The sequence below is a fragment of the Dasypus novemcinctus genome, chromosome 29, assembly GCF_030445035.2.
Source record: "Dasypus novemcinctus isolate mDasNov1 chromosome 29, mDasNov1.1.hap2, whole genome shotgun sequence".
NCBI classification, from domain to species: Eukaryota; Metazoa; Chordata; class Mammalia; order Cingulata; family Dasypodidae; genus Dasypus; species Dasypus novemcinctus.
Window position 1 is genome coordinate 28,278,617 of NC_080701.1, and position 24,448 is coordinate 28,303,064.

General features: G+C 39.8%; 1 protein-coding gene across 5 annotated transcripts in view; it reads left to right on the forward strand.

Annotated features, from left to right (window-relative positions):
- PSD3 (pleckstrin and Sec7 domain containing 3) overlaps positions 1-24,448 on the forward strand; it is a 483,258-nt gene that overhangs the window by 166,017 nt on the left and 292,793 nt on the right. For 3 of the 5 annotated variants that reach the window (XM_058290063.2, XM_058290064.2, XM_058290067.2), the window contains 2 exons: positions 19,286-20,390; positions 23,675-24,070. In XM_058290063.2, coding sequence (XP_058146046.1) covers positions 19,286-20,390; positions 23,675-24,070 — 1,501 coding nt within the window. Of the gene's footprint in view, positions 1-8,918; positions 9,714-19,285; positions 20,391-23,674; positions 24,071-24,448 lie in introns of those variants that run through there. The other 2 variants (XM_058290065.2, XM_058290066.2) reach the window with 2 other exon arrangements.

Consider the following 24,448-nt stretch of genomic DNA (forward strand, 5'->3'; position numbering starts at 1 on the left):
AGCAAAGTAACTCCTTATTTATTCCCTTTGGAAGGAAAAGAAGGTGTGACTTGAAGCGTTGGATTATTTAAAATTGTACATCTTCTTCAATTGTAGCATTCTGGTACTGGTGACAGGAACAGAAAGGAGGAAAACAAACTTGATGATACAGTTCTCTGTCTCCCAGAATTCTGCAACATCCAAATTCATTACCTGTTATAATTGGAGCCACCAGCCTGTCCCATTTTCCTTGCAGTATAACTTCCAGCAATATAATTTGTAGTCCCCAAATCCCAATGGAGGGAAATTATAATGTCAGAAATAGGATAGAAGTAAAAAGAAAATACACACACACACACATAAAAACAGAGGTACAAACCACAATTTCTGTTTGCTTTCAACATCGTAGAATTGTAGAAGATTTCTTGGCAAGATAAAAATAACAGAGAGCATCCTTTCATCCATAGCTAAGTTACCTGCACTTTCCTCCAGTATTTTTTTTTCCTACTTCCATGTTACCCATACATTGAAGCATCCAGGCAGAATTAATTCAGGTGGTAAGAGAGTGGTGTTCATGGGGCCAGGGTAAAATTGTGAAGTACAGACAGGAACACTGGCAACTATTTTACAAAACTGTTTTTTGTTCGTTAAAAGGGGGCCCTAGCAGTAGAGCAGGGGAGAGCTCAATACAAAACCCACCATACTAGGAAAAAGCAATTTGATGTGTTTGCCCTAGTGATGGTGGATTGTGAAATATCTGAAATACAGCCCCTTCAGTTACTTTTGAAGCAACTGGCATGGTAAATCTTGAGTTAGTCTTGGTTAAAGTGAATAGACGAAAAAAAAATGGAAGCCCTATTTGAATTTTCTGTTTAAGGAAAAATGACTAGGGACTTTCTGGTGGCATGTTCTTTAGAAATTGTTGCAAATTTGTATAATTCTGATTCTTTAGATAGTAAAAAAGACAGGAAATAATTTTCTCTTGTTCAATACATTTAATTCTCACCAATATTTATTGGGCATTTGCTAGGTATCCTGTACTGCTAATCACTGCTTATAAGGAGCTAATGAACTTACAAACAAGAGAACATTCATACTGGAAACCATTACATAGAACATGGTATGTAAATTAAATGCTCAATGAATAGTGCAAATCTCATGAGCAGGGGACAAATTCCATACTAAAGACCCTGCATAGAGACTGCAGCGTGCCGTCAGATCTATTTGAGATCAGGGGCAGCCTGAGAATCAGGTTTACGTGATCGTCGTGTTGTGTAGAGGAGAGGAGAGAAACAGAGCAGGTGAGGAGTGACCAGAGGCTTCTCAGAGATTGCTCATTGCACTGCCTTGAAGGATAGATGATCTTTGAATAGGTGGACAGAATGAGCAGAATAGTCTCTTCTAGGAGGAGAAGATAGAATAAGTACAGGACATTGTGGAGACGAGGAAAATATTGACCTTGGTGGAGAGCTGAGCGAGGGTTGATCGTGGAAGGCCTTGGAATAGCAGTTGGGAGTGGACCTCCTCAGGTAGCCTTCTTCCATCTCTCTTAGTTGGGCTGACTACCCCTTTCTTCCAGCACCCCACTGTGCCTTAGAGTCAGCCTGTGCCCTTGAACCAGTCATGTCAATGGCGCTAACCCATTTCCAGATTTCTTTCACTGAGCCTGAAACTATGCCTGGTTATCTTGATTGGAATTTGGATATTTTTGAATTTCTCCAGTCCTCAATTAACTTGTATTCAGGAATGGTTCCCTCTCTAGATAGCTGACATATTCATTTCCTACAGCAGCAGTAACAAAATACCAGAAACTCAGGGGTCTTAAACAGCACACATTTATTGTCTTACAGTTCTGGAGGTCGGAAGTGGAGAATCAGACTCACTGGGCCAGAGTCAAGGTGTCACTGGGCCGCATTCTTTCTGGAGGCTCTAGGAGGCCATCTGCTCCTTCCTTTCTCCAACCTCTGGAGGTCACCCACTCTCCTTGGCTTATGGCCCCCGTCCAGTAACTCGGACTTCTGCTTCTATTGTCATGCCTCCTCCTCTCTCTGACTCTCCTGGTCCCTCCCGCAGGGATCCTTATGAGAACATTGAGGGCTCACCAGGATAACACTGGATAATCTCCCCATCTCAAGAACCATAACCGATCCCATCCACAAAGTTTCTTTTTCCATATAAGGTAACAGATTCCCAGGATCCCAGGATCAGGATGTAGATGTCCTTGGCGGGGAGGACAGAGGATTTTCGACTGTTTTTTGTGATACTTTGCTTCTACCTTCAGGTACAAAGATATAAAAATTAAATCCTGTGAATCAATACATTTAACAAATTTTCTTTATTTTAAAAAAAGATTAAATGAAAGGAAATGCAAAATTCAGCCACTCTGCATCATTAGTAATGTGTGTGTGTCATTTGCCTGCTGCTCCATTCAAAGGTCTGGTGCTCTCCTGGCGCTTGTTTTAAGAACTCGGCCAACTTATTATTTTTTATCTTTGAATAAATATTTGAATGTTTGAATGTTCAAGGGAGATTTTACAATTAGTTGCTCATGCTGCTTTTTCTTAGCTGGATTGTTGTTTTGGGATATGACTCTACCAGTTCTGATGTTTGAGGCTTGGCAGTAAAAGAATGTGTGTGTCCTCCATAGAAAACCTGTGCCTCTGCCTCTCCCGGTAGTGTCTTATCTCTATGAGGAATCAGAGCTTTTGTAGCAAGCCATAAAACGAAATCTTTAAGTTACTATTGATATTCTCTCTCCCCTTTTCTACCCCTCATTTACTCTTAACTGTAGATTTCCTCTTTTCCACTATTTAAGATGTATGACACCTTTTGTTTGAAGTTTTGTTCTCTGAACTTAGAAAAAAATGACCGCAGAGCCTTCTGGTGCCTCAAAATTTCTTTGGATGCTTGAATTAAAAGGAAAATGTCTTAGATAAGTGAGAGCTGTGAGTGCCTAATATGAGACCCTCTGAGTCAGGGTTTTTTAAGTTTACAGGTCCATGAGTCTCCCAAAATTTTATGCAAAATCTGTGTAAACGTATTTGGATATTTTTTTTTTAACTGAGAGGAGCTATATATCTTTCTTAAAGAGGTCCATGGTGCAAACATTTAAGAACCACTTCTCGGAGACCCAGGTAACAGAAAAATCAGTTTAAGGATTGTATTTCCCTAGTCCTACAAGTACAAGTGTTACCCCAAAACAATACTACTACAAGATGTTTCTTATAAAATAAAGTCTTAGTAGGTCAATTTCTGAATGTGTATTACCATAGTTGCTTTTGCAAGATATGCTTCATAATGTAAAAATCAAAGGGATTGCTTTATACTTTTGGTTTCTTTATCCTTTAAAAATGATATGTAATAGACTGGGAACACTTGCTCTAGTCTTTCTAAGCATGAGGGATGGTGAAAGTTGTTTTAAGGTCCACATATCTATGGATTGCCTTGTAGAAGAAAACCCACAATCATCAGACTGGTAAAAAAATTCATGAATACCTTTTAACATCAGAACACTATGGTAGCTATTTAGGATACAGAAAACTGTGACATCAAAAATAAGTAGGGAAGACAGTATGGAATCATGAAAGTATGAGAATCAAAAGAAAAGTACTGGCACTGTATGTTTCAAGAGTAAAAGGGAAGGTGAGATCACAGTGAGTTGGGTCAGGCATGGAAGGCTTCAGGGAGAAGTGATGCTTGAGCTGGGACAGGAGAAATGGGAAGATTTAGTTGGAGAGGATGGAATGACTGTGAGTGAAGGTCCGCAGGTGACTGAGTAATGAGGGAGACACAGAGACACTGGGTTGACCAGTAGAAAGGCAGCATGGGCTAGTGGTTAAGAGCAAGGTGCTGTCCTGGCTATAAGCTACTTCTCTGTGCCTCAGTTTCCACATTTGTAAAAGTCGTACCTTTCTCATAGTGTTTTAAATTTAAATTATGTGGTATGTGTTATCTTTCATAAGGAATCGTACAGACAGTGCCATTAAGATAGCAGTAAGGGAATAGGGCGGAGAGTTGGTGCCCAGATTGCTGAGGGTCTTGCATGCGCGAGGGTCCAAGCATGAGGCTTCCATTGTTCTTGACTGCGGAGTCAGGATGTGTCACCCTCTCGGTATCGGTGTGACAGTACTCATGGAGTTTTGCCAACTGTGGAAGCTCAACTGAGCTTTGATGTCCAGATTTTTTTACTGGGACTTAATAATGTAGGAAGGATTGCTAGATTGTCCATATGGTTGAACTCAGTCTCCAGGTCACCCAATACCATGTGACCCAAAGTCCCCATCATAAATCACATCTGTCCAGTGGCCAGAGTCCCCAGGCAACAAAAGCAGGACATTCCAGAGGCTCAGAGCCAAGGGCAAAGGCCAGACCTCTCTCCATAAAGTTAATTCTGCACCACACAGTAGGTGACACTTAATTACATATTCACTGTTCATAATGTTTCCAACTTACAAAGTTTTTATGATGTCTGCTTCCTAACATCTTACTAGGAGTATACTCGTCAGTTTTTACATTAGTGTATGTAAGTTTGTTTCTTTTCCTCTTCAATAATAATTAAGAGTATAAAGCTTCAGGAGGACTATCATTATTATCAGCTCTTGGTATCTCACACCTCCTTCTTTCTGCTCAAATGAATGTTATTTCCTTGTTATATCTTTCCGGAATTCTGTTTATGTGTCTCCCTTAAGATTAAACATTCAGATGCACCTTATAAATAGAATATCAAGCCTAAACTTTTATAATCCTTAAGACCAAATTCTACAAAGGTCTATAAGAAATAATGACAGTTGATATTGATTTTGCTTTAAAGATATGAGTCAGACTTAAAAATAAATCAATTGTGATATAGGAGAACTGACTTCTTATTTATTCGAATTTTCTCAAAGTTAGTTATTTCAAATGAAGGAATTATTGTTACGAGTTCTAATAATCTTGTCTTATACATGGATTGTTAGTATTCAAAAGGTAACAGTAAAATATTTCAGGTAGTATAGTAATTTTAAAATTGCATTATAAAATCATGGTCTTTATATGTGAAAAACTTGTAATTCTGAGATTTGTACTAAATTGGATAGTAACAACTGTCTTGCTTACCCATTTGTATTACTTCATTTGAACTTTTAAACAATAACACATTATATCAAATAACTTACTATCTATAGTCTATTTCCAAACTAAATGACGAAGTGCTGCTGATGTTAAAGTCTGAAAATCTGTTACTGATGTGAAATTTTGTTCCTAACGAATAATTATCCATTTATCTTAAACCTTTAACATTCAAAATATTTTAGAATGCAATTTCATATTCTTCATTAATAAACATTGGTTGCAGTTGGTAGATCTACTTTCATTTATAAAATAGTTCTTTAAATTTTAATGAAAAAGTAAATTTTATAAATAAAACCTGCCTTTTTTGCTTGGCTCACCTGTCAAATATGTTTCTAGAAAAAATTATCTTTCACAGAAGAGGAATAAATAGAATATTGGTTTGTGAATATTCTAGTGATTTTCTCCTCTGAATATATTCTGGTTGATATCTGTTCTTCAAGGATGATGGCAGCTTTATCAGCTTACACTTCAGAAAAAAATAAAAACAATTGAGGATTTCAAGATGGCACTCCTAACAGAGTTCTAGACTCAGATGCTTTTTCAGTGCTGTTTTCAGAGATGGTGCTGTGAGGGACTAGAGAATATGAACAAATTTATTTTTTGAGGTTTTACTTTTGAAATGGCGAGTTTTAGGGTGTCAGAGAAAGTGTTAAGTAAACCTATGTGAAGTGCTAGCCATTTGGAATTGAGACATTGGTGTGACAGTCGAGACACATTTCATTTCCTCGTGGTCACTAGCAGGTGCAAAGGGGGACCGTGTTAGTTAAATAGCTTTATAATTGAAGTCACTAGGTTGAACATCCTCATTAGCTTATCCGCATGCAGATTGGACCTATGATCCATTTAGGGGTGGGAAGAGAATGAGATGAAGGGAGACATCTCATGTGTCATCACATGGGCTGACCCATTCGACCCTTTGCTGTTCTGTTTTTAATAGGACAATCTAGCTAAGTAGTGAGAAGCAGTGTAGTTTGCTGTTTCTTATTTCCCTTAGGAAACACCCATTGTCTTTTAGGTGGCATTGGAGAGGATGCAGGTTGAGAGGATGTAATGGTAGAAAAATGTTACAAAAAGTAGCTCAGGCTTCAAGTTAGCCTTGGAAACCATTGGGAAATTGTAACTTTTACTGTGTATCAGTTAGGACTGTGTAGACCTGTATGTAATAGAAAACCTGAATTAAATAACTTGAACTAGAGGTTTATTTCTAATGTAAAAGAAGACAGGGGACAGAAGGTATGTGGTAGGTATGGAGGCTCTTTCTTTTTTGCCTCCTGAGCTGATGATATGGTTCAACATGGCTGCTTCAGCTCCAGCCACCTTTCTGTATCCCAGGCAGAAGCATGGAAGAAGTCAGAGCAGGCAAAAGGGTGCATGCCCTTGTATCTTCCCCTTGTCAGGAGCTTTCTTAGAAAGTATACCCAACAACTTGAGCTTATGTGTCATTGGGAAATGGCAATTCATGTGTTGGTTAATATTTGTGTGAAGCCAACAAAGGTTGTGCTTTATGTTTTTCCAACCCTGAGACAATAGCAGCTCTTTTTGGAAAGAGGTTCTTGAAAAAGTAGAAAGTTGACAGTTTTAGTTAAAAATGTGATAGTACTAAAAGTTATGGTGGTTATAGTGACAATAAGAATTAACCTTGAGCATTTATTATATATTGGTTTCAATTTGGAGTGCTTTATATATTTATAGTCTAACTTATTCAGTCCTCAGAAAAACCCTATTGTTATCTCCATTTATTGAGATGAGGAAATGGAGGCCCAGAGCAGTTAAAAAACTTGCTCATGGGACAGAGACTTGGCTCAATGGATAGGGTGTCCGTCTACCACATGGGAGGTCCATGGTTCAAACCCCGGGCCTCCTGACCTGTGTGGAGCTGGCCCACGTGCAGTGCTGATGTGCGCAAGGAGTGTGGTGCTACGCAGGAGTGTCCCCTGCATAGGGGAGCCCCCCACACAAGGAGTGCGCCCCGTAAGGAGAGCCGCCCAGCGGGAAAGAAAGTGCCGCCTGCCCAGGAATGGCCCTGCACACACGGAGAGCTGACACAGCAAGATGATGCTACAAAAAGAAACACAGATTCCCGGTGCCGCTGATAAGGATAGAAGCAGTCACAGAAGAACACACAGTGAATGGACACGGAGAGCAGACAACTGGGGGGTTGGGAGGAAGGGGAGAGAAGTAAATAAAAAATAAATAAAATCTTAAAAAAAAAAACAACTTGCTAAAGGCGATGTAATTGGAAATTGATGGAGCCTGGATTCCAAATCTAGATCTTGTTCTGTAACCACATTTTTACACTGTTCTACTATTTAAAAATGCTGAAGCTCAGAGATATGGAAACTAAACCTGAAAGACTTTGAGCCATTGACCTAATGTCTCATAAGCAGTCAGCACTCAAAATACAGCTCCTGGGTCTAATTTCCGTTCTTCCAGTAGATTTTTTCTAGCTGTACTCACCAACCTTTACTTTATTCTCTTATATTTGGGCCAGTCTTTTAGCTGTTTTTTTTTTTTTTCCCTCACTTTCTGTGACTCTAAAATTCTGAACCTTATAATTTTCCCATAGAATTCTTTTTCTTTTTCTTGGTACAGATCCCCTTAGGAGGCCATATAACTTAGTGGATGGGGAAGGGGGATAGAATTTGGAGGCAAAATGCTTGTGTTTGAATCCTGGTTGGGATAGTTCTTAGCCATGTGGTTTCAGGCAAGTCATGAAACTTCTTCTCTTTCAGGGGCCTTGTCTGTAAAATGGGTTAATAATAGTACCTGTCCCACAGAGCTATTGGGAGAAATACACGAAGCTGCTTAGTTCAGTGCCTGGCACAGAGTAAGCACTATGCACTAATTTTCTATTCTGGCTATGTTATCATTTATCAGAAATGCATCCCCCCCCCCATTATTTTTCCTCTGTCTTTTTTGAAATTTTATTATTTATTTATTTTAAAGAAGCTTTAGATTACATACATGTTGCATAAAAAATATAGGGGATTCCCATATGCCCCATTTCCTCCCCCTCCCACACTTTCCCACATTGACAACATCCTTCATTAACGTGGTACATTTGTTACACTTGATGAACACATATTGAAGCATTGCCACACACCGTGGAATATAATTTACATTATAGTCCATACTCTGTCCCGCACAATTTCGTAAGTTATGACAAAATATATAATGGCCTGTATCGGTCATTGCAATGTCATGCAGGACAATTCCAATGTCCTGAAAATGCCCCCATATTACACCTCTGCTCTCCCTCCCCTCAGAGCCTCTGGTGGCCACTGCCTTTATATCAATGATACAAGTTCTTCTATTGCTAGAATAACAATAAGTCTATAATAGAATAATAGTTAAGTCTACTTTAGTCCATTGTTCATTCCCCAATCCTTAGGACTTGGGGATGGAGATGCCCACTCTGCCTCTAATTTAGAGGGGGTATGTCCCCAGTTTAATCTAACACATTTCCTGTCACCTGTTAGGCACTCAGCACATTCCTATGAAATGAATAAAAGCAACTATGAATTACTTTGCATTGTTGGCCTCTGCTTTTTCAGACTGGTTGGACTCTTATGTTTATGGAGGATGAGTTACTCACAATATGCATTAACCTGTATCGCCAGATCTCAGAATCAGTACTACATTATGCCACTCCTCTTGCGCTACTTTTCATCTCAGGTGTCTCATCTGTAAAACTAGTAGTTTTTGTACTTAGTATTTTTATTGAGATGGTGTTAAAAGGGATTGCGTAGATCCAAGGCAATAGTGATGTCAAAGTTTATGCCATAGTATTTTAAAATGGATGCTAACGTCCTTAAATCTTTACATGTCACATTTCCAAGTAATATCAATTACCCATTAAATATTAATTTAATCACACGCCCAGTAATGTGATCATCAGTAAAACGACTTTAGATGGCAGCGTCATTTAGCAGTGAGATAAGGACACGCAGGGCAGGAGTTCTGTCATTCTAGAGCAGCATCTCAATGTTATATTTGCATTTGCCTTTCCCATTTAAATAATACAGTAATTAAACCCCCCTTTTAAAAAAAAAAAAACACAACCCATCCATCTCCTTTCGCGTGTGTCATTCCGGCCTCAGAGAAAATGCTGCATAATACTAACATGACATCCCTACCTCTGATGTCACTGAGCATGGTACGATCCTCGCTCGCAGAGCCCTTGCCCGGCTCGCCTGCCCCTGCATTAGGGAAATGGTTACATTAAAGCTAACTCCCGTCCTCTCAATTATCTCCTTGGAAGTAGTTTTCACAAATCTAGAAAAAAGCCCTACGGTGGCTGTTTTCGGTAAGCTACGAAGGTAGAGAGCGACAGAGGCAGGAAGAGGGAGAGCGCGAGAGAAGGAGCTGCTTAGCCTTTGTGAGGGAGGGACTGAAGCGGCAGCTCGGGTTCCTCTTGCTCAAAGTGCTTCCATTTACATCACCGCGTGCAGTACAGGGCCACAGGGGCTGCCAGGAAATTTGAAACTAATTTGCTTCCAGTTGACTAGAACAGCAGATTTTGAATGAGCTTGCTTCTTTTCTAGCTAAATTTTCTCAAGCGTTAAACTGATGAACTGGGCATTTTCTATGATCAATGGGTAACTGCTGGAGCTACAGTAATCTCTGTGAGTAACCTCTGTTTGTAGGTCTATGCAGGCAAATATATTTTCATATAGCTATCTCTTGTGAAATGCTGCTGTGAAATGATCCGTCTGTTTTATTGACTGTTTTTGCTTCCTAGTCTTGTTTTTTGACTGTCCCGGTGCAGACCCCTGGGGCTAGACCAGGTTTTGCTGAATCCTAGCATACAGAACATTCTGCATCTCTTCCGGGATGCCCCTGCCAACCATTCTTTTAATTCCTCAATCATCAGAAAGATGCCACTTCCCTCTGAATGCCTTTGCCCAGCACTTTACCTGGCTTTCACCTGGAATGTTCATTTTAGCACCTTGGCATTGGCTTTCCCCAGAGTTTTATTTTTAAATAGAAAGCAGAATGCTTTTCTTACCTGTGATCTTATTTCTTTTCATTGCTTTTTTATTCAACCATCTTTCCTGGGGACACAGAATTCTGTCACTCTGTTTTGCTCCCTGGTTTTGTGATGTATTTTATAGAAAGAAAAGAGGGGAAAAAGGCTACCCCTGTAGTTTGAGAGAGACATAATATTGTGGTGCTGGGTGGGATTAGGGGAGGAGTTTCTCTTAAAGTGCTCAAACTCTTTTACACCTGCATCTCGGAAACGGTGTCTGAATATCCTAGAAGAGGACACAGGTATCTGCCAAAAGGTTCTGTGAACAAGGTAGTTGAGGATGAGGTAGTCTCTACTGGAAGTTTATAATAGGTATTTTAATTCCTCATTTTGCACAGGAAGGTATGTTTTTGCCTGACAATGAAAGTATCAGTTTTATAGCAACTCGAAATTTTTTTCTCTCTTACCAGGAAACGGAGTTTAACGTTCTATAAATCCTGCATTTTCAGATGTACTGGTAATTATTATTTCATGTCCGTTTGCAATCTGAATTCTTAGCAAGTCTGCTGGTCTCATATTGAGCAAGAAAACTATTTAATGCAAATGTGGATCAGCAAAGGCTTACTGAAAAACTGGAGGCTGTGAGGTTGGTTGCTTCCCACTGCATCTAACATCTGTCTTGACAGACAGCAGTTTATGGAAATCTACAGCTGTAGCTGATTATCACTAGGAGCCCCTCAAGCTGCTTGGTGTTCATAATTTTTTAAAAAGAATTAGAAAATATTTTCTAACAATTATTTCAGTTTCTTAAATACTGAGATATTTCATAAAATATAAGAAAAAATTTATATTAATACTACCAAAGTCGTGTTAACTTTAGCCAAAGAGAGTCTACCGTGAACAAGACTGGAGTTAGAGTTTAAATTGTTTTGCTTTTAAAAAAGTAAAAATAAAACCATGAAGTCGGTGAAGAAAGGGAAAGGTTAAAATTGAATTTTTAAAAATGTAGATTCATAGGAAGCAGTGGAAAGTGGACAGGGTGGATAAAATCACAGGAGAAACTCTAATCAGAAAAGTTAAAGCCAAAAAGAGAAGCACAGCGTGTGGCTGAAAGAAAAAAAGAAAAATTATGAGAGATGGATGAGGGACACACAAAAGTGGAGAAACCTATTGTTGGAACAAAGGAAAACAGCTTTAAGAAAAAAATAATTTGAATGATAAGCTCAGAGTCAGCTCATGCAGTGTAGTATTTCTTCTCCATGGCAAGTCAAGCTGCCTGCACAGTTGCAGAGACTTCCGTTTGAAATTAATGCCCTGAATCTTATCTCACTCACTTTACCTCTGTCTGCTGTGTGCCCTGAGGCTTCTTAGCATGCAGAGCTTCCTCTGAAATGCAGTGGAATGGTAAACTAGTAGCACTTCCCCAGGGTTTAGCACTGAATGAGAAAACCTGGATTCAGAATCATTAGTATGTGAAACTTTATTCAAGGTAAGAACAGCTGTAACCATTAATCTCTCAGGGCAAGAGTGTCTAATTAATGAGCATTCTGTATTCAGGTGCACACGTTAAAAGCTTGTGTAATGGGTGGCAGGCCTTTTCCTGCCTTTTTTTTTTTTTTTTTTTGGCTGCGTGTATCTTAAATATCCATGCTTTTAGAGAGTTATGTCCAGGTACAGGTAATAGCCATTATCCTTGACTACATACTGTAGGCTTTCCCACAGTGTAACTTTTATTAGGGTGAAGAATGGGTCCCAAAACATAATGTATGTAGATTACTCATTTAGTAAATTCTCATTACTCATGCTCATTTTCTGTTATTTTTATCATACTGAATATATTTTCTATTATTTAGTAAAAATACATCAGGTTATCCTGCATTTTTAAAAATGCTTTTTTCCCCTTTTGCATTGTGAGTGATCTGAGCCTTGCATCACTGTGTTTCTGGAGAGATTTATGTATTATTGAGCATAAAACTGTTGATCATTATTACTCATAGTTAAGGATCATTGTCACTTACCGGTAAAATGCATTTGAGATTCTTAGCTCTGCATGACTTGCTTTTTCCATTTGGTTTGTAAATAGGACCTTTGTCTTTCCATTTGCTTTGATTTATGGAATTTCAGAATAAAGGGGATAAAACTGTCACCCTTCCCTCCTATCTCTGGAACTGATTTCCTTGCTTGCCTGTCAAGGGGAGTGTATCTTAAAGCTTGTTTCTGTAAACTTACAGTGTGAAAATAATTTAAGAATTTATATTCTCCTTTCATACTAACCAATAATACAAGTTTTAAGGTATTTACTAACTGATACTTATTAGGTGACAGGAACACCCAGGAAGTTACTGCATTTATGAAAAAACCACATGGAAAGGAAAGGAAACAGATTTTTAGTGGCTGGGTTAGCCATGATTTATTTGTAAGGGTTGAAAATTTGATGAACTGTACTCCAAGAAAATATGCTGTAGACCTTTACTGCACTCTTGATAGTGCCTCATCAGAGTGAATTTGCCCATATATTTTTATTTGACGGTCACATATATAACACCATCAACATTAGTAGCCTGAGAAAAATTCCATTTTTTAAAAATTGAAAAATTTCCCCTTTCTCCTAGCCCTTTTCCTTTAAGCTACAGTATAATTCTGCTTAGGTCTAAGGAGGCTTCTTCCTTTTGCTTCTCTTTTGAGGAGCTACATGGTATCCTGTTATAGGACATTCTTCATTCATTCCTTCATTCCTTCATTCATTCAACTAATATTTCCTTTTTGGTAGGTACTGTTCTAGGCTCTGGGAATATAATGATAAAGCAGAGAGTTCTTGCCTTTTAGAGATTATATTCTAGAGGCAAGAAAACACAACAGGGCAAAATAAACAGCCCAAAAATCGTTTTCTAAGAACACCTGGCACAGGTTCTAGGGAATGTGTACCGGCCTTAACTGCGGTTCACCTGAGGCTGGGAATTCTCTAGGCACCGAGGAGGTGATTGTTCTTTCTTGGAAACCCCCATCCTATTGTTCGGAATCCCTCATGGTAAACTCTTCAATGCTTTAAATTCACCTGCAGTGACCAAGTTTACAGTAGAGTTTCCAAATAATTCTTGATATTTTATTATTCTTGATCTGTTTTGGAGTTCGTTGGTCAGAGTGGAAGAAATTGGTATCATTTACTGGTCTCAAAAGAGTATCATTCCTGGAAGGACCTTGATCTTCCCACAGCCCCTCTTATGAAGGAGGCTCATAAGAAAGTTTTTTCCCTTCCTCCCCTCCTTTCCCTCCTGCGCATGTTACATGACATTTTTGTTCCCTTCAGAGGAGAAAGCCCAGTAAAGCTATCAACTCTTGCTAATTCAGATTCTACTCATGTGTGATTTATATTTAGGTGAGTGCTGAAGTTCTTTTTCTATACTTAGCAGATTCCTTTGTCACGGATATGAGTCCAAATTTGGGCAGGACTAAATGAGTAAGATTTTCTAGGGGAGAACTGTTTGGAGTTAGAGTCTTATGTAAGAAATAAATAGAGCCTGAAAGAAAGAAAGGGAAGCCTTCAGTAAGTTCTAAGAGTTGCCAGCAGTTGGACGGAGCCAGGGCAGTAGCTTTGGTGGACACATCTTGAAATCCGAGAGGGGTGGGGCGCAGGGGATTCAGTGACAATGGGTGAGGACCTGGCTACCGTGGAGTATCACAGACGCGCAACAACCCTTGCATCTTTGTCCCCATCCCTCCTGCCTTTGTTACAGGTCAGGCCCTCATCAGCTCTCACCTGGCTATCATTCTTTGTTTATTCTTCATTATGTTTGTTAGCATAATGATCCTGCATCCCTTTATGTCTGTACCCTCATCTTTAAACCTCCTTCTCGAGTGACACCAGGGGGATCTTCCTAACGCGCCCTACTGAGCTTTCGTGCTGGGGCAACTTTCAGTAGTAGGTGATCCATCCATTTTGATAGATTGAGTGAGTGAGTGAGTTGTTTGTTGAATGAGTGAGTGAATTTTGGCAATGGTGGTCATTTAATCGGATATGCCCATGACTCTGTTTTAAAAGGGAACAGGAAAAAAAAAAGCTTCAAGTAAAAGAAGAATTTGGTCTTCTTTTAAAACAAAAGGACTAAATCAGAAATTCTAAGTAAAAGATCAGGGTTAATGATTTTACAAAGTTTTATTTTTAACTTTAAGGACAATTTTTCTTAAGTGGTGAAAAGAAATGCAAACTGCAAAAATAAACTGCTTTTGCAGTCTAACAAAGGGGCATTATCTGAAAGGAAAGACCTGCTGTTATGCTGAATCCTGCCACAAGATGAAACACCGTCTTTCATTAAGGCCCCTTCTTTCTACCCAGAAGCTAGAGCAAGAAGACTTTGTTCATTCTTTATTATGCTTGTTAACATGACTGCTATTAGAAGTGATGGTATTACAACTCAGGGACCTCTGAGTTTTTCCCCGGAATCTGGTCCTGGATTTTAATTCTGATATATTTTGTTCAATTTCATTTCTTTTATCTTGGTCAAGTCAACTTGCTTCTCAGAACCTTTATTTCCCCTGGTCCTTAATTAGCTTACAATAAACAAAGCTTACTATAGTATGCATCCTGGAACAGTAAACTTAGAACAGTTAACTTTATGAGAATAGCTGAGCAAGCTGTTTTTCATGCAGGGATTTGCTTTAGCCCTTCTCTCTTTTATTTGGTCCCACTTTTTTTTTTTTTTCATTTTTAAAAAATTTTTTAAATTTTATTTTTTTTCTTCATTTTCTTTTAAATGTTACATTAAAAAAATATGAGGTCCCCATATACCCCCCCACCCCACCCCTCCCACATCAACAAACTCTTCCGTCATTGTGGCACATCCACTGCACCCGGCGAATACGTTCTGGAGAACTGCTGCAGCACATGGTGGTCCCACATTTTTAAACTAGTTCCGGTTAACACATCGCAAGCACTTTCGCACAACTGAAACATTTGTTGTCTCCTTTCTGAGGTATGTTTCAATGAAAAGAAATAAAAACAGAGTAGGGGAATAATAGAGTTTCTTTAAAGGCCCTTTCCCTGACTCGTGTGTGTGTGTGTGTGTGTGTGTGTGTGTGTGTGTGTGTGTGTGTGTGTGTGTTTGGGGAGGGGAGCAGTAACTTATCTTAGGGCCAGTGTTTATTTTCATGGTTGTTTGATAGATGGCAATTTAAACTGTTAAAACAAACTGGGTTCCCAAAGGATAAAGCTTACCTTTTCTTTCCCGCTTTCAATGGATTTCACTCTAGTTTGTTGTGATGCTAAATCTTCACTGATCTCTATAGCAGATTTTTTTCCTAGAGCACTTAATGATGAGTTAAAAATTGTAGCCTTTTGAAACCTTAAGGTGTGAACTAACCTAACATCTCTTAATTCATTTCATGTATATATGCTCTATGTTACATACATCTAAAATTCTGTTGACATTTGTGAGGAGGATAGGTGGCTTCTTTCAAGCTGTTGGTGACTAAGGGAAGACTTCATCAGTCTTTAAATTAGGTTTTGAAAGATGAAAACATTTCATCATAGAGAGATGGGAAGAAAAAGTATGTCAGGTGGAGAAAAATGGTTGAGCAAAGGTAAAGAAGTAGTAATGTTCTGAGCGTATATGTGGTTCACTTTATTTTCAGGATATATTAGAATTAGAGGAACTTTTCCAGGTATTTGTGTGCTGTCCTCCTCCTCTCGTTTGAGAAGCAGTGGTATTATATGCATGAAAGAGGAGAGCATGGAAGGGACAAGGATTGGAAAACATAGATTGGGACTAGACTGTACCCCCTAACTTGTAGATCAACGAATTTGAACTTTAGACTTTATTCTGTAGTATTGCAAAGCTTACTGAAAACAACATAAATGTGTATTTTAGGAAGAATTTCACCTGTAAAATGAAGGGGGAAGATGAAGCTGGACATTGGATAACCATTCTAGATACTTTTTCAAAATTTCAGGAAAAATATTAGAGAAAATTAGGGTACCACTGTCCATAAAGATGAGAAGGTGGGGAGGGATGTAAAGCACAGAGGTTGAATTAATGACCTCCGATTTTTTTGGTTGTATTATATAAATATTCCTTGGATCCCATTTTCTCACCTGTTATGTTAGGTGGCTGAATTAATTTGTAGACTCTTTCAAACCTTGAAACTTAGGATATATCCTAGTTTAGAGAACTAATTTAGAAATCATTGTAAAATTTAGAGGATATGTTTCTCACTGTGGATCAAGTACTTCTGTAGCTACTTTTTTGGCAATTTTACTTTGTTGAAGAAAGAAAACATCCCTTTTGTTTTTTTATTTTATTTTTTATTGTATTCTAAAAATATTTTAGCTTTAAACTGTTGAAGAAACTAGTCTTCTGAGTGACAAAGGGAGTAAAACTGGTTAAAGTTTTAAAAAATGGTAAAATTTGGCAAAAAAATTTTAAAATAAGTGTAAAAAACTTTAAAAAGATATGAAGTATAAAAGAATGAAATACTTTCCAGTTAATTCTCTGATGATACCAAAACAAGACAAAAATATCACAAGAAAACTACAGATTCATATCCCTTAGGGATATATATGCAAATATCTTCAACAAATTACTAGCAAACTGAATCTGGCAACATCTAAAAAGGATTATACACCATGACCAAGTAGGATTTATCCCATGGATTGCAAGTTTGGTTCAATATATAAAAATCAATTCATGTAATATATCATATTAATAGAATAAAGAACAAAAACCACAGGATTATCTCAATAGATGCAGAAAAAGCATTTGACAAAATACAACACCCTTTCATTATAAAAACTATCAACAAACTAGGAATGAAAGGGAACTTCCTCAACCTGATAAAGGAATCTACAAAAAACCCATAGGTTCGCCATACTTAGTGGTGAAAGATTGAAAGCTTTTCCTGTAAGATTAGGCACAAGACAAGGGCGGCTGCTCTTACCACTTATAATCAACATTGTACTAGAGATGGGCTGTTAGGCAAGAAAAAGAAATGAAAGGCATCCAGATTAGAAAGGAAGAAGTACAGCTGTCTTTATTTACAGATGACAAGACCTCATAGATATAAAATTCTAGGGAAGCCGCAAAAAGCTATTAGAACTAACGGCAAGGTTGGTAAGGTTTCAGTATGTAAGTTCAAGATAAAGTCAATATACGGTAATTGTATTAGTCAGGGTTCTTCAGAGGAACAGAATTGATGGTTTATACTACAGAAATTTGCTCAGGCAACTGTGAGGATTGGCAAATGCGAACTCAGCAGGACAGGCCACAAGCTGGAAACTCCGATGAAGGTAAAATTGTATCCCCCAGGAGAAGCTGGCTGGCTGAATAAGAGGAAGAAATTCTTTCCAACTTGTGAAATCCGCAGTTCTCACTTTGAAACCTCCAACTGATTGAATGAGTGGACTCCCCTCATTGTTGAGGGCCATCTCCTTTGTTGGTTGTAGATGCAATCAGCTGTAGATGCTATCAGCTAACTAAGAATGCCAATCCTTTTATGAAATACCCTCTCAGGAACAGTCAGACCATTGCTTGCTTGACTAAACACCTGGGGACCATAACCTAGCCAACTGACACATGAAATTAATCATCACAGTAATCAGCTGCATTTCTATACACTATCAATAAACAATCTGAAAAGGAAATTAAGAAAACAATCCCATCTACAATAATATCAAAAAGAATAAAATACCCAGAAATAAATTTAACAAAAGTAGTACAAGACTTGTACACTAAAACTATAAAACATTGTTAAATGAAATTAAAGAAGATCTAAATAAATGGAAACACAGCCGATGGTCATTGTCAAGATGTGAATCCCCCCAATAGATGAACACATTCACCACGATCCCTATCGAAATTAACTTTAATATACTAAAAACGACTGGATTGTTTACTTAAAAGGGGAAAATGGTAAGTTTTACCTAATTCTCTATTGAAAAGAAGATGGTAATATGCTACCTAGGAAGAGGGATCTTCATTATTGCTAGCTGCCTTCCCTTTCAAAATCAGTTTCTGGAAAGCTCTTTGGACTTCAGCCAGCTATGTCCTATTAGTTTCGTCTGGTGAAGGCATCACAGAGAGGTGCTTCTGGGATTCCACCAACACTTGATTAGTGTTTAATTTTAATATGAAACAACATACTCTCGGGTGTACACTTATCAAATTTTAACATCTGTTTTTAACTTATGCTTCCAAGGGACCCCATTTTGTGCATGTCTTGTGTTTCATGCCAGTCATTTCACTATACTTACTGAGTACATTTAGCAAATATTACTAATTAGGAAGGTTGTAGCACTGCAGTGGTTTAAAAACAACAATAACATCAACAACAAACATAGTGAGTACACTATAACATTTCTACTGTTGATGAGGATTTAGTAACCAAAACTAAGCTCAAAAGGAAATCGGATGCTGGGGCTGATAGGATTGTAACTGTCATCCACAAATCCCCAAATTAATTTTTTTGTGTATCAGAATGTCCCCCTTATCCTGATTGGCATTTTAGTAAGAAAATTTTCTGAATTTGATGTAATAGGTAAAATATCTACTAGTGTTGCTTTATCTGCTTCCTATATTGGGGCACAGGAAATCATTTAAATTGCAGGCAGTTGAAATCCTGGAAATCTTTCTCAACCCATTAAGTTTCCTTTCCATCTTAGCTTCCCTCTCATTCTCCAAGGATGTATTAAAAACCTTATTTTTCCCCTCACAAAAATCCAGCAGCCAAAGGGAGTCTCCTGGCTGCAAAAATGTTTACTATCTTTGAATAGGTTATACGATTTTTCTGTGACTCTGTCTCTGAGATTGCACTGAACAAATGCTGGGCCTGAAAACTATTTGGTGTTGTGCCTAATATAAACATTGTAGTCATTCCTTCACAGGGCTGATATTTGAGAGATGATCCATATACTTATTTTATTTTATTTTTGCATTTGAATCAACTGAGTTACTGAATCTTTATATATGGGACTTCACCAGAAGTGAGTCTAAATATGGCATGTGTGATTGATTGGGATGCCTCCTTCTATACTAAAACCTTTGTGGTTTCATTCACGTAGGCGAAGTGGAAGGGACACTGGCAACATTATGAAATGTGTGTGTTGCAGGGTGGTGGGAAGAAGGAGACAGTGAAAAAAATCAAATATTACCGAGTGCCTAATACGTGTGGATATTTTTTAATCCACGGTGGAATCTGTTTTTCAAAACAAGCCACGTGTCCATTCTGTTCTGTTCATAGGTGATCATGGAGGAAGCACTTTACTCCCACAGAATGTTACGAATGAATTTCCAGAATACGGGACCATGGAGGAAAGTGGAGAAGGCCTGCAGGCTTCTCTCGAGTTTGATGTGGAGTCTCTGCCGTGCTGCCCACAAGGACAGCAGGGGGCCCGGCTGCTGGCTGGCCATCCTGGTGGGCTCGACAGTGTTACAGAAGGACCAAACGACGCCAGAGAGACTCCCTGCCCTAGCCACCCCAAGGACCAACGTTTACAACCCCTGGACTCTTTGATTTCAGCTCTGAAAGCCACGGAAACCAGACCTTCAGGAACGTTCCAGCCTCCAAAGGTACTGGACAGAGACTCTGTTTCTGGGTTTTCAGTTCAGCAGGTCAGGAATGAGCTGGACCCTGCTGATCATAAAACACAGGGAGCAGACCAGCTAATCCCTGCGGGCCAGGAAAAATCGCCAGGCAGACTTCTTGCAGCTGAAGTAACAACTGAGCAAAATTTTCATTTGCGCATGGAGAAGGATCTGACTGCACTGCTAACTGGAACAGCTCAGCCAGAGCTTCCCCAGATGGCCAGGAATGGGAGAAAAGGGGCTCTGTGCGTGCAGGAGCCAGGGTGCCCGGGATCCTCTGTGGAGAGAGCAGCGGCCGCCCACCACTCCGTGGGCAGTGTCGGGTTTTTGAGAGAGAGGAGGCCTGACATGGGGAGAGAGCCTCCTGGGGGATGTGACCGAGGCAGCTCTGCGGGACGCCCGGGCCGGATCAAACACGTGGAATTTCAGGGGGTGGAGATCCTGTGGGCAGGAGGGGAGGAGAGCGAGGCAAGGCATGCGGTAGACTTTGAGACATCCTTGGCACGGACCGCCTCTCCTGAACGCAAAGAGGTTTCCCAAGTTCCACGGCATCTCATTCCATCTGCTAGTTTGTGTAACTCATTTGGTTTGGCTGAGATTGTTTGGGATGAAACCTGGAAGGCTCCTTCAGAGAGGCCTGGCGGTGGCTCAGAGACGCGTCTCCCTGCGTCTCTTGTTGAGAGTGGAGAGGACGAGGTCTTCCTGAAAGAAAACAAACAACATCTTGAGGAAAAGCCTGAACTGGAGCCAGACAAGGAAAGGTGAGCGCACAGCACAAACCTGCTGCCCTGATACTTAGTGTGTATGAGAGGAAACCCTTGTCTTGTGTTTGCTATGAGGACTCACGGCAAAGTACGTTGAAGCCCTGTTATCAGGAAGTGGAAGAAATGCCACTGTAAGCCAGGTCTCTTCAGATCCCTCTTACGTTTCTAAGTGATGTTGTTAAAAGATGTCCATTAGGCATGGACCAGGGAAACAAGAGCTGTGGAGAGACTGTGAATGCTAAATTATGTGAATCCATTTCTGATAGTTTGTTAAAATTGACAGATGTCACGTTTTCTAACCTCAAGGTAGTGAAAACATGCCACCGTTATCTTTAATGATATGAAACGATTTGGACTCTTTTGACATACCCCATCCTCCTTAAACCCTTACTTCAGCATTTCCTCCCTGTGCGACACTGATGGCTGCAATCTCTTAACGGCCCAGGTATGTGAACACGGAGGGCCTGGGTTTGGGCCCACCCAGTTTTCTGTTTAGAAAGGACATTTCAGAAGGTCAGAAGTAGACCTTTTAATTCAGTCACTACACAGCATTCCCACGGGACATCCTTCTCGAGAGTCATGTATGTTTTGATTTATGACCCTGAGAAGTAAACTAAGCATCGTGCGGCATTTCTGGGTCTTTTCTTTCCATTTTAAAGGATTTCTTAATTTTTTCCTACAAGCTCTTGTGAGTTAATAGAACTATCATGTGTACCATATAGGATTCCCCATACATCACGCCACCATCAGCAACTTCCTTTGTTGTGACACGTGTGTTACAAATGATGAAGGAACATCGTCGTAACATCACTGCCACCTGTAGTCCATAGCTTCCATTGGATGTATTTTCCCCACAGACCATCCTGCTCTTCACACCGTGCCTTAGCGTTGTAGGTTTGTTATAGTTCATGAGAGAATGTGCTCATATTTGTACTGTCTCCCTTCATTTTTGACATCCAGGCCAGCTTAGAGTCCCGGATAAACGGAAGACCTGACCTGTGTTTCACTCCCAGAGCCACCTTTACTTGTAGTCTTGACGAGACCATGCTCCTTTTGGCGAAGGCATTTGTTGTGCTTTGTTATTTCAAATCTGTATCATTATCTTTTTTTGTCTGTCAGTCTTTTTATATGGGAGAACATTTGTGTCAAGGCTGAAAGTCTTTTGGTTGTTGTTTTTATTTATATTTTGTATAAGGAAATGCCCTTCTACTACAGTTAACAGATCCAGGATGGCTTTCCCTCTTCTCTCCCCTCCTCTTTGTGCTCCCTACATAAAAGTCTCTAGACTTCCCTCAAAAGCAGCCTTCTCCATGGCACATGGCCCAGTGTTTATATTCCCACTGAAACATGCACTTTTGCTGCTGTGCAGAATATTAATTCATTCTTCCCTCTTTCCCTTCTTCCCTTTCACAGATTATCTATCTATCTATCTATCTATCTATCTATCTATCTATCTATCTATCTATCTATGTGTCTGTCTATTATCTATCTATCTTTGATAGTCTTTTAACACTGCTGGGCATTAATGTAATGATCATAACAGATATAGAGGAGTGGCTTGGGTGGTTGAGCACCTGCCTCCCACATGGGAAGTCCCAGGTTCGGTTCCTGGTGCCTCCTAAAACAAACAAAAACAACAACAAGCAGAACAAATGAAAAACCAACTCCAGGGAGCCCATGCGGCTCAGGGCTCAGTGGTTGAGCACTGGCTTCCCACATATAAGGTCCCAGCTTCAATCCCTGGCCCCCAGTACCTCAAAAAAAAAAAAAAAAAAGAAGTATATTCTTTGACTGCTGAAGATCAACATTGACCATATGAAAGTGTTAAATATAGGGTTTCAAACTGTGCTGGGTGTCGTGAAGGAAAAGAACAGAGACATACTAGACAAAAAATGCTGTGAATGCAGGGAGAGGGAAAAGCTCCATTCAGCTGATGACTTGGGGAAGGTGTTTCATTGGAAGCTGAATGATTAGGAAGAGTTAGCTAGGCAGAGGGTGGGAAGTGTTCCCCGCCCAGAGCCCAGCACGTACGGCGGAGGGACGCTCGACTGCCCCTGCCCTGCGCTTCTTGGAGTTGTGCGCAGCGAAGGCCTGCTGTACGGCCAGTCTGAAGACTTGAAACTGTTCGTGTGGATGGCGCCTGAGGGGCTGGGTAAGAGTGGTATGAAATGAGTGTGGAGAGGGAGGGACTTGTTAGAGCGTCATGAGGTCATAAGGATGTTCAGGTTTATTTCAAGGGCAGTGGGAAGCCGTGAAGAGTGAGCTCAGAGCAGAGCTGTGTCCACTGTAGACCTGCGATAATTTAACATTTGTATTGTTGAATGGGATCTTGGCAATACTGAGGATCTTGGATGGCCTAAGAGGCCATCTTTTGCAGGTGAGGAATCAGAGGCTCAGAGAGGTTAAGTAAATTGCCCAAAGAGACAGAGCCAGAATTCAGCACCTGGTTTTTCTCATTATGGACCCCTGGCTCTTTCCACTGACCTAATATGAGGATTTTTTTTCCCCGTTTTTAAAAATTTACTTAGTTTTCATCATGTATATTTTAAATGTTTGAATAATTGGCTGCATTTTAGTATTTCACATTGGTGTGCCGCAATTAATTTCCCATTCCTGGATATTTACTTTCAAGTTGTTTCTGGTTTCACGCTGATTTCATTAACCTTTGGCTTTTTTTCCCTTTAGGTCCTTCATTGGCTGCCTCATTTTGGACTTGAAATTTCTTTGTGGTTTTGCCTCTTGTCAGCAGAGGGCAGCCCTTGGATTCTGATGTACTCGTACTCTTGAGAGCAGTTGGTCTTAGTTAAATCTAGAGTATTAACAAACTGCTGGAAGTTTAGTGTATTTTTCCTCCATTAAGTTTACACCATATATTTATCTGCTTCTGTTATGATTGAGAATGATGGTCATTGTTAATAATCTGAATCTGCTGAATTTAGTTGGCTAAAATGAGAGTTTCATATTTTATTCAAATATTCATTGGACCATTTGTCTTCATACACTAAGAGGCTAGTTTGGAACTATATTAAATTACTGATAGTATAATATAACACATGTATGCTTAGAGTTTTCTCAACCTGGGTATGTTACACATGTATGCTTAGAGTTTTCTCAACCTGGGTATGTTTCGCTGATAGCTTCCTTCTCAACTACGGTGTTAAGACAGAAGCCCATGAATTCAAAGGCTTGTGCAACAGAGCGTTAGCTTTTTTATATTGTTGAAAGGGAAAAAAGAAAGACTATGCTAATACTGAAATTCTTAACTCCCCCTTCCTTTCCAGGATTCCTGAGCTGGAGGAGTACATCAGCGGAGCAGAGGATGATGTCCTTAGGCCTGGGTATACGGAGGACTCCACCGATGTGTACAGCTCCCAGTTTGAGACCATTCTGGACAACACGTCTTTATACTACAGTGCAGAGTCGTTGGAGACGTTATACTCAGAGCCTGAGAGCTATTTTAGCTTTGAAATGCCTCTGACTCCAATGATTCAGCAGCGCATTAAAGAAGCTGGCCAGTTTTTGGAGAGGACCTCAGGGGGAGGACAGCAAGACGTCCTAAGCGTCTCGGCAGATGGCGGAATAGTGATGGGCTACTCGAGTGGGGTCCCCAATGGGCTGCACGACATCGGCGACACCATCTACACGAAAGGCACCCCTGAGATTGCTTTCTGGGGAAGGTACCGGTCTTCTTCTCATTAGCGTCACGGTGCTTGTTTTTGTAACGTTCTCTTTTTGGGAAATCTGTGTGTTGAACATCTTCTAAAAGCATTTGGCTGGTTTCTGTAGCTATAAAGCAAATGATGGGAGTAAAAAGCAATTTGAGATTTTAGGGCAGGGAGAGCACACTCTAGAGGTTTGCCAACTTGGCACGCTGAGGTCATTTTATTCGGTGGCGTTTCCTGGATTACTGTATGTAAATTGGATTCTGAACAAATATTTGTGGGTGATGAATCTGCATCCAGTGACGCCAGTGAGTCTGCTCAGATGAGGCTTTGATGGCGGGAACACCGTGCTGGGAAAAGAGCGTGGGAGATTGTGGCTTTAGTTCTGTGACC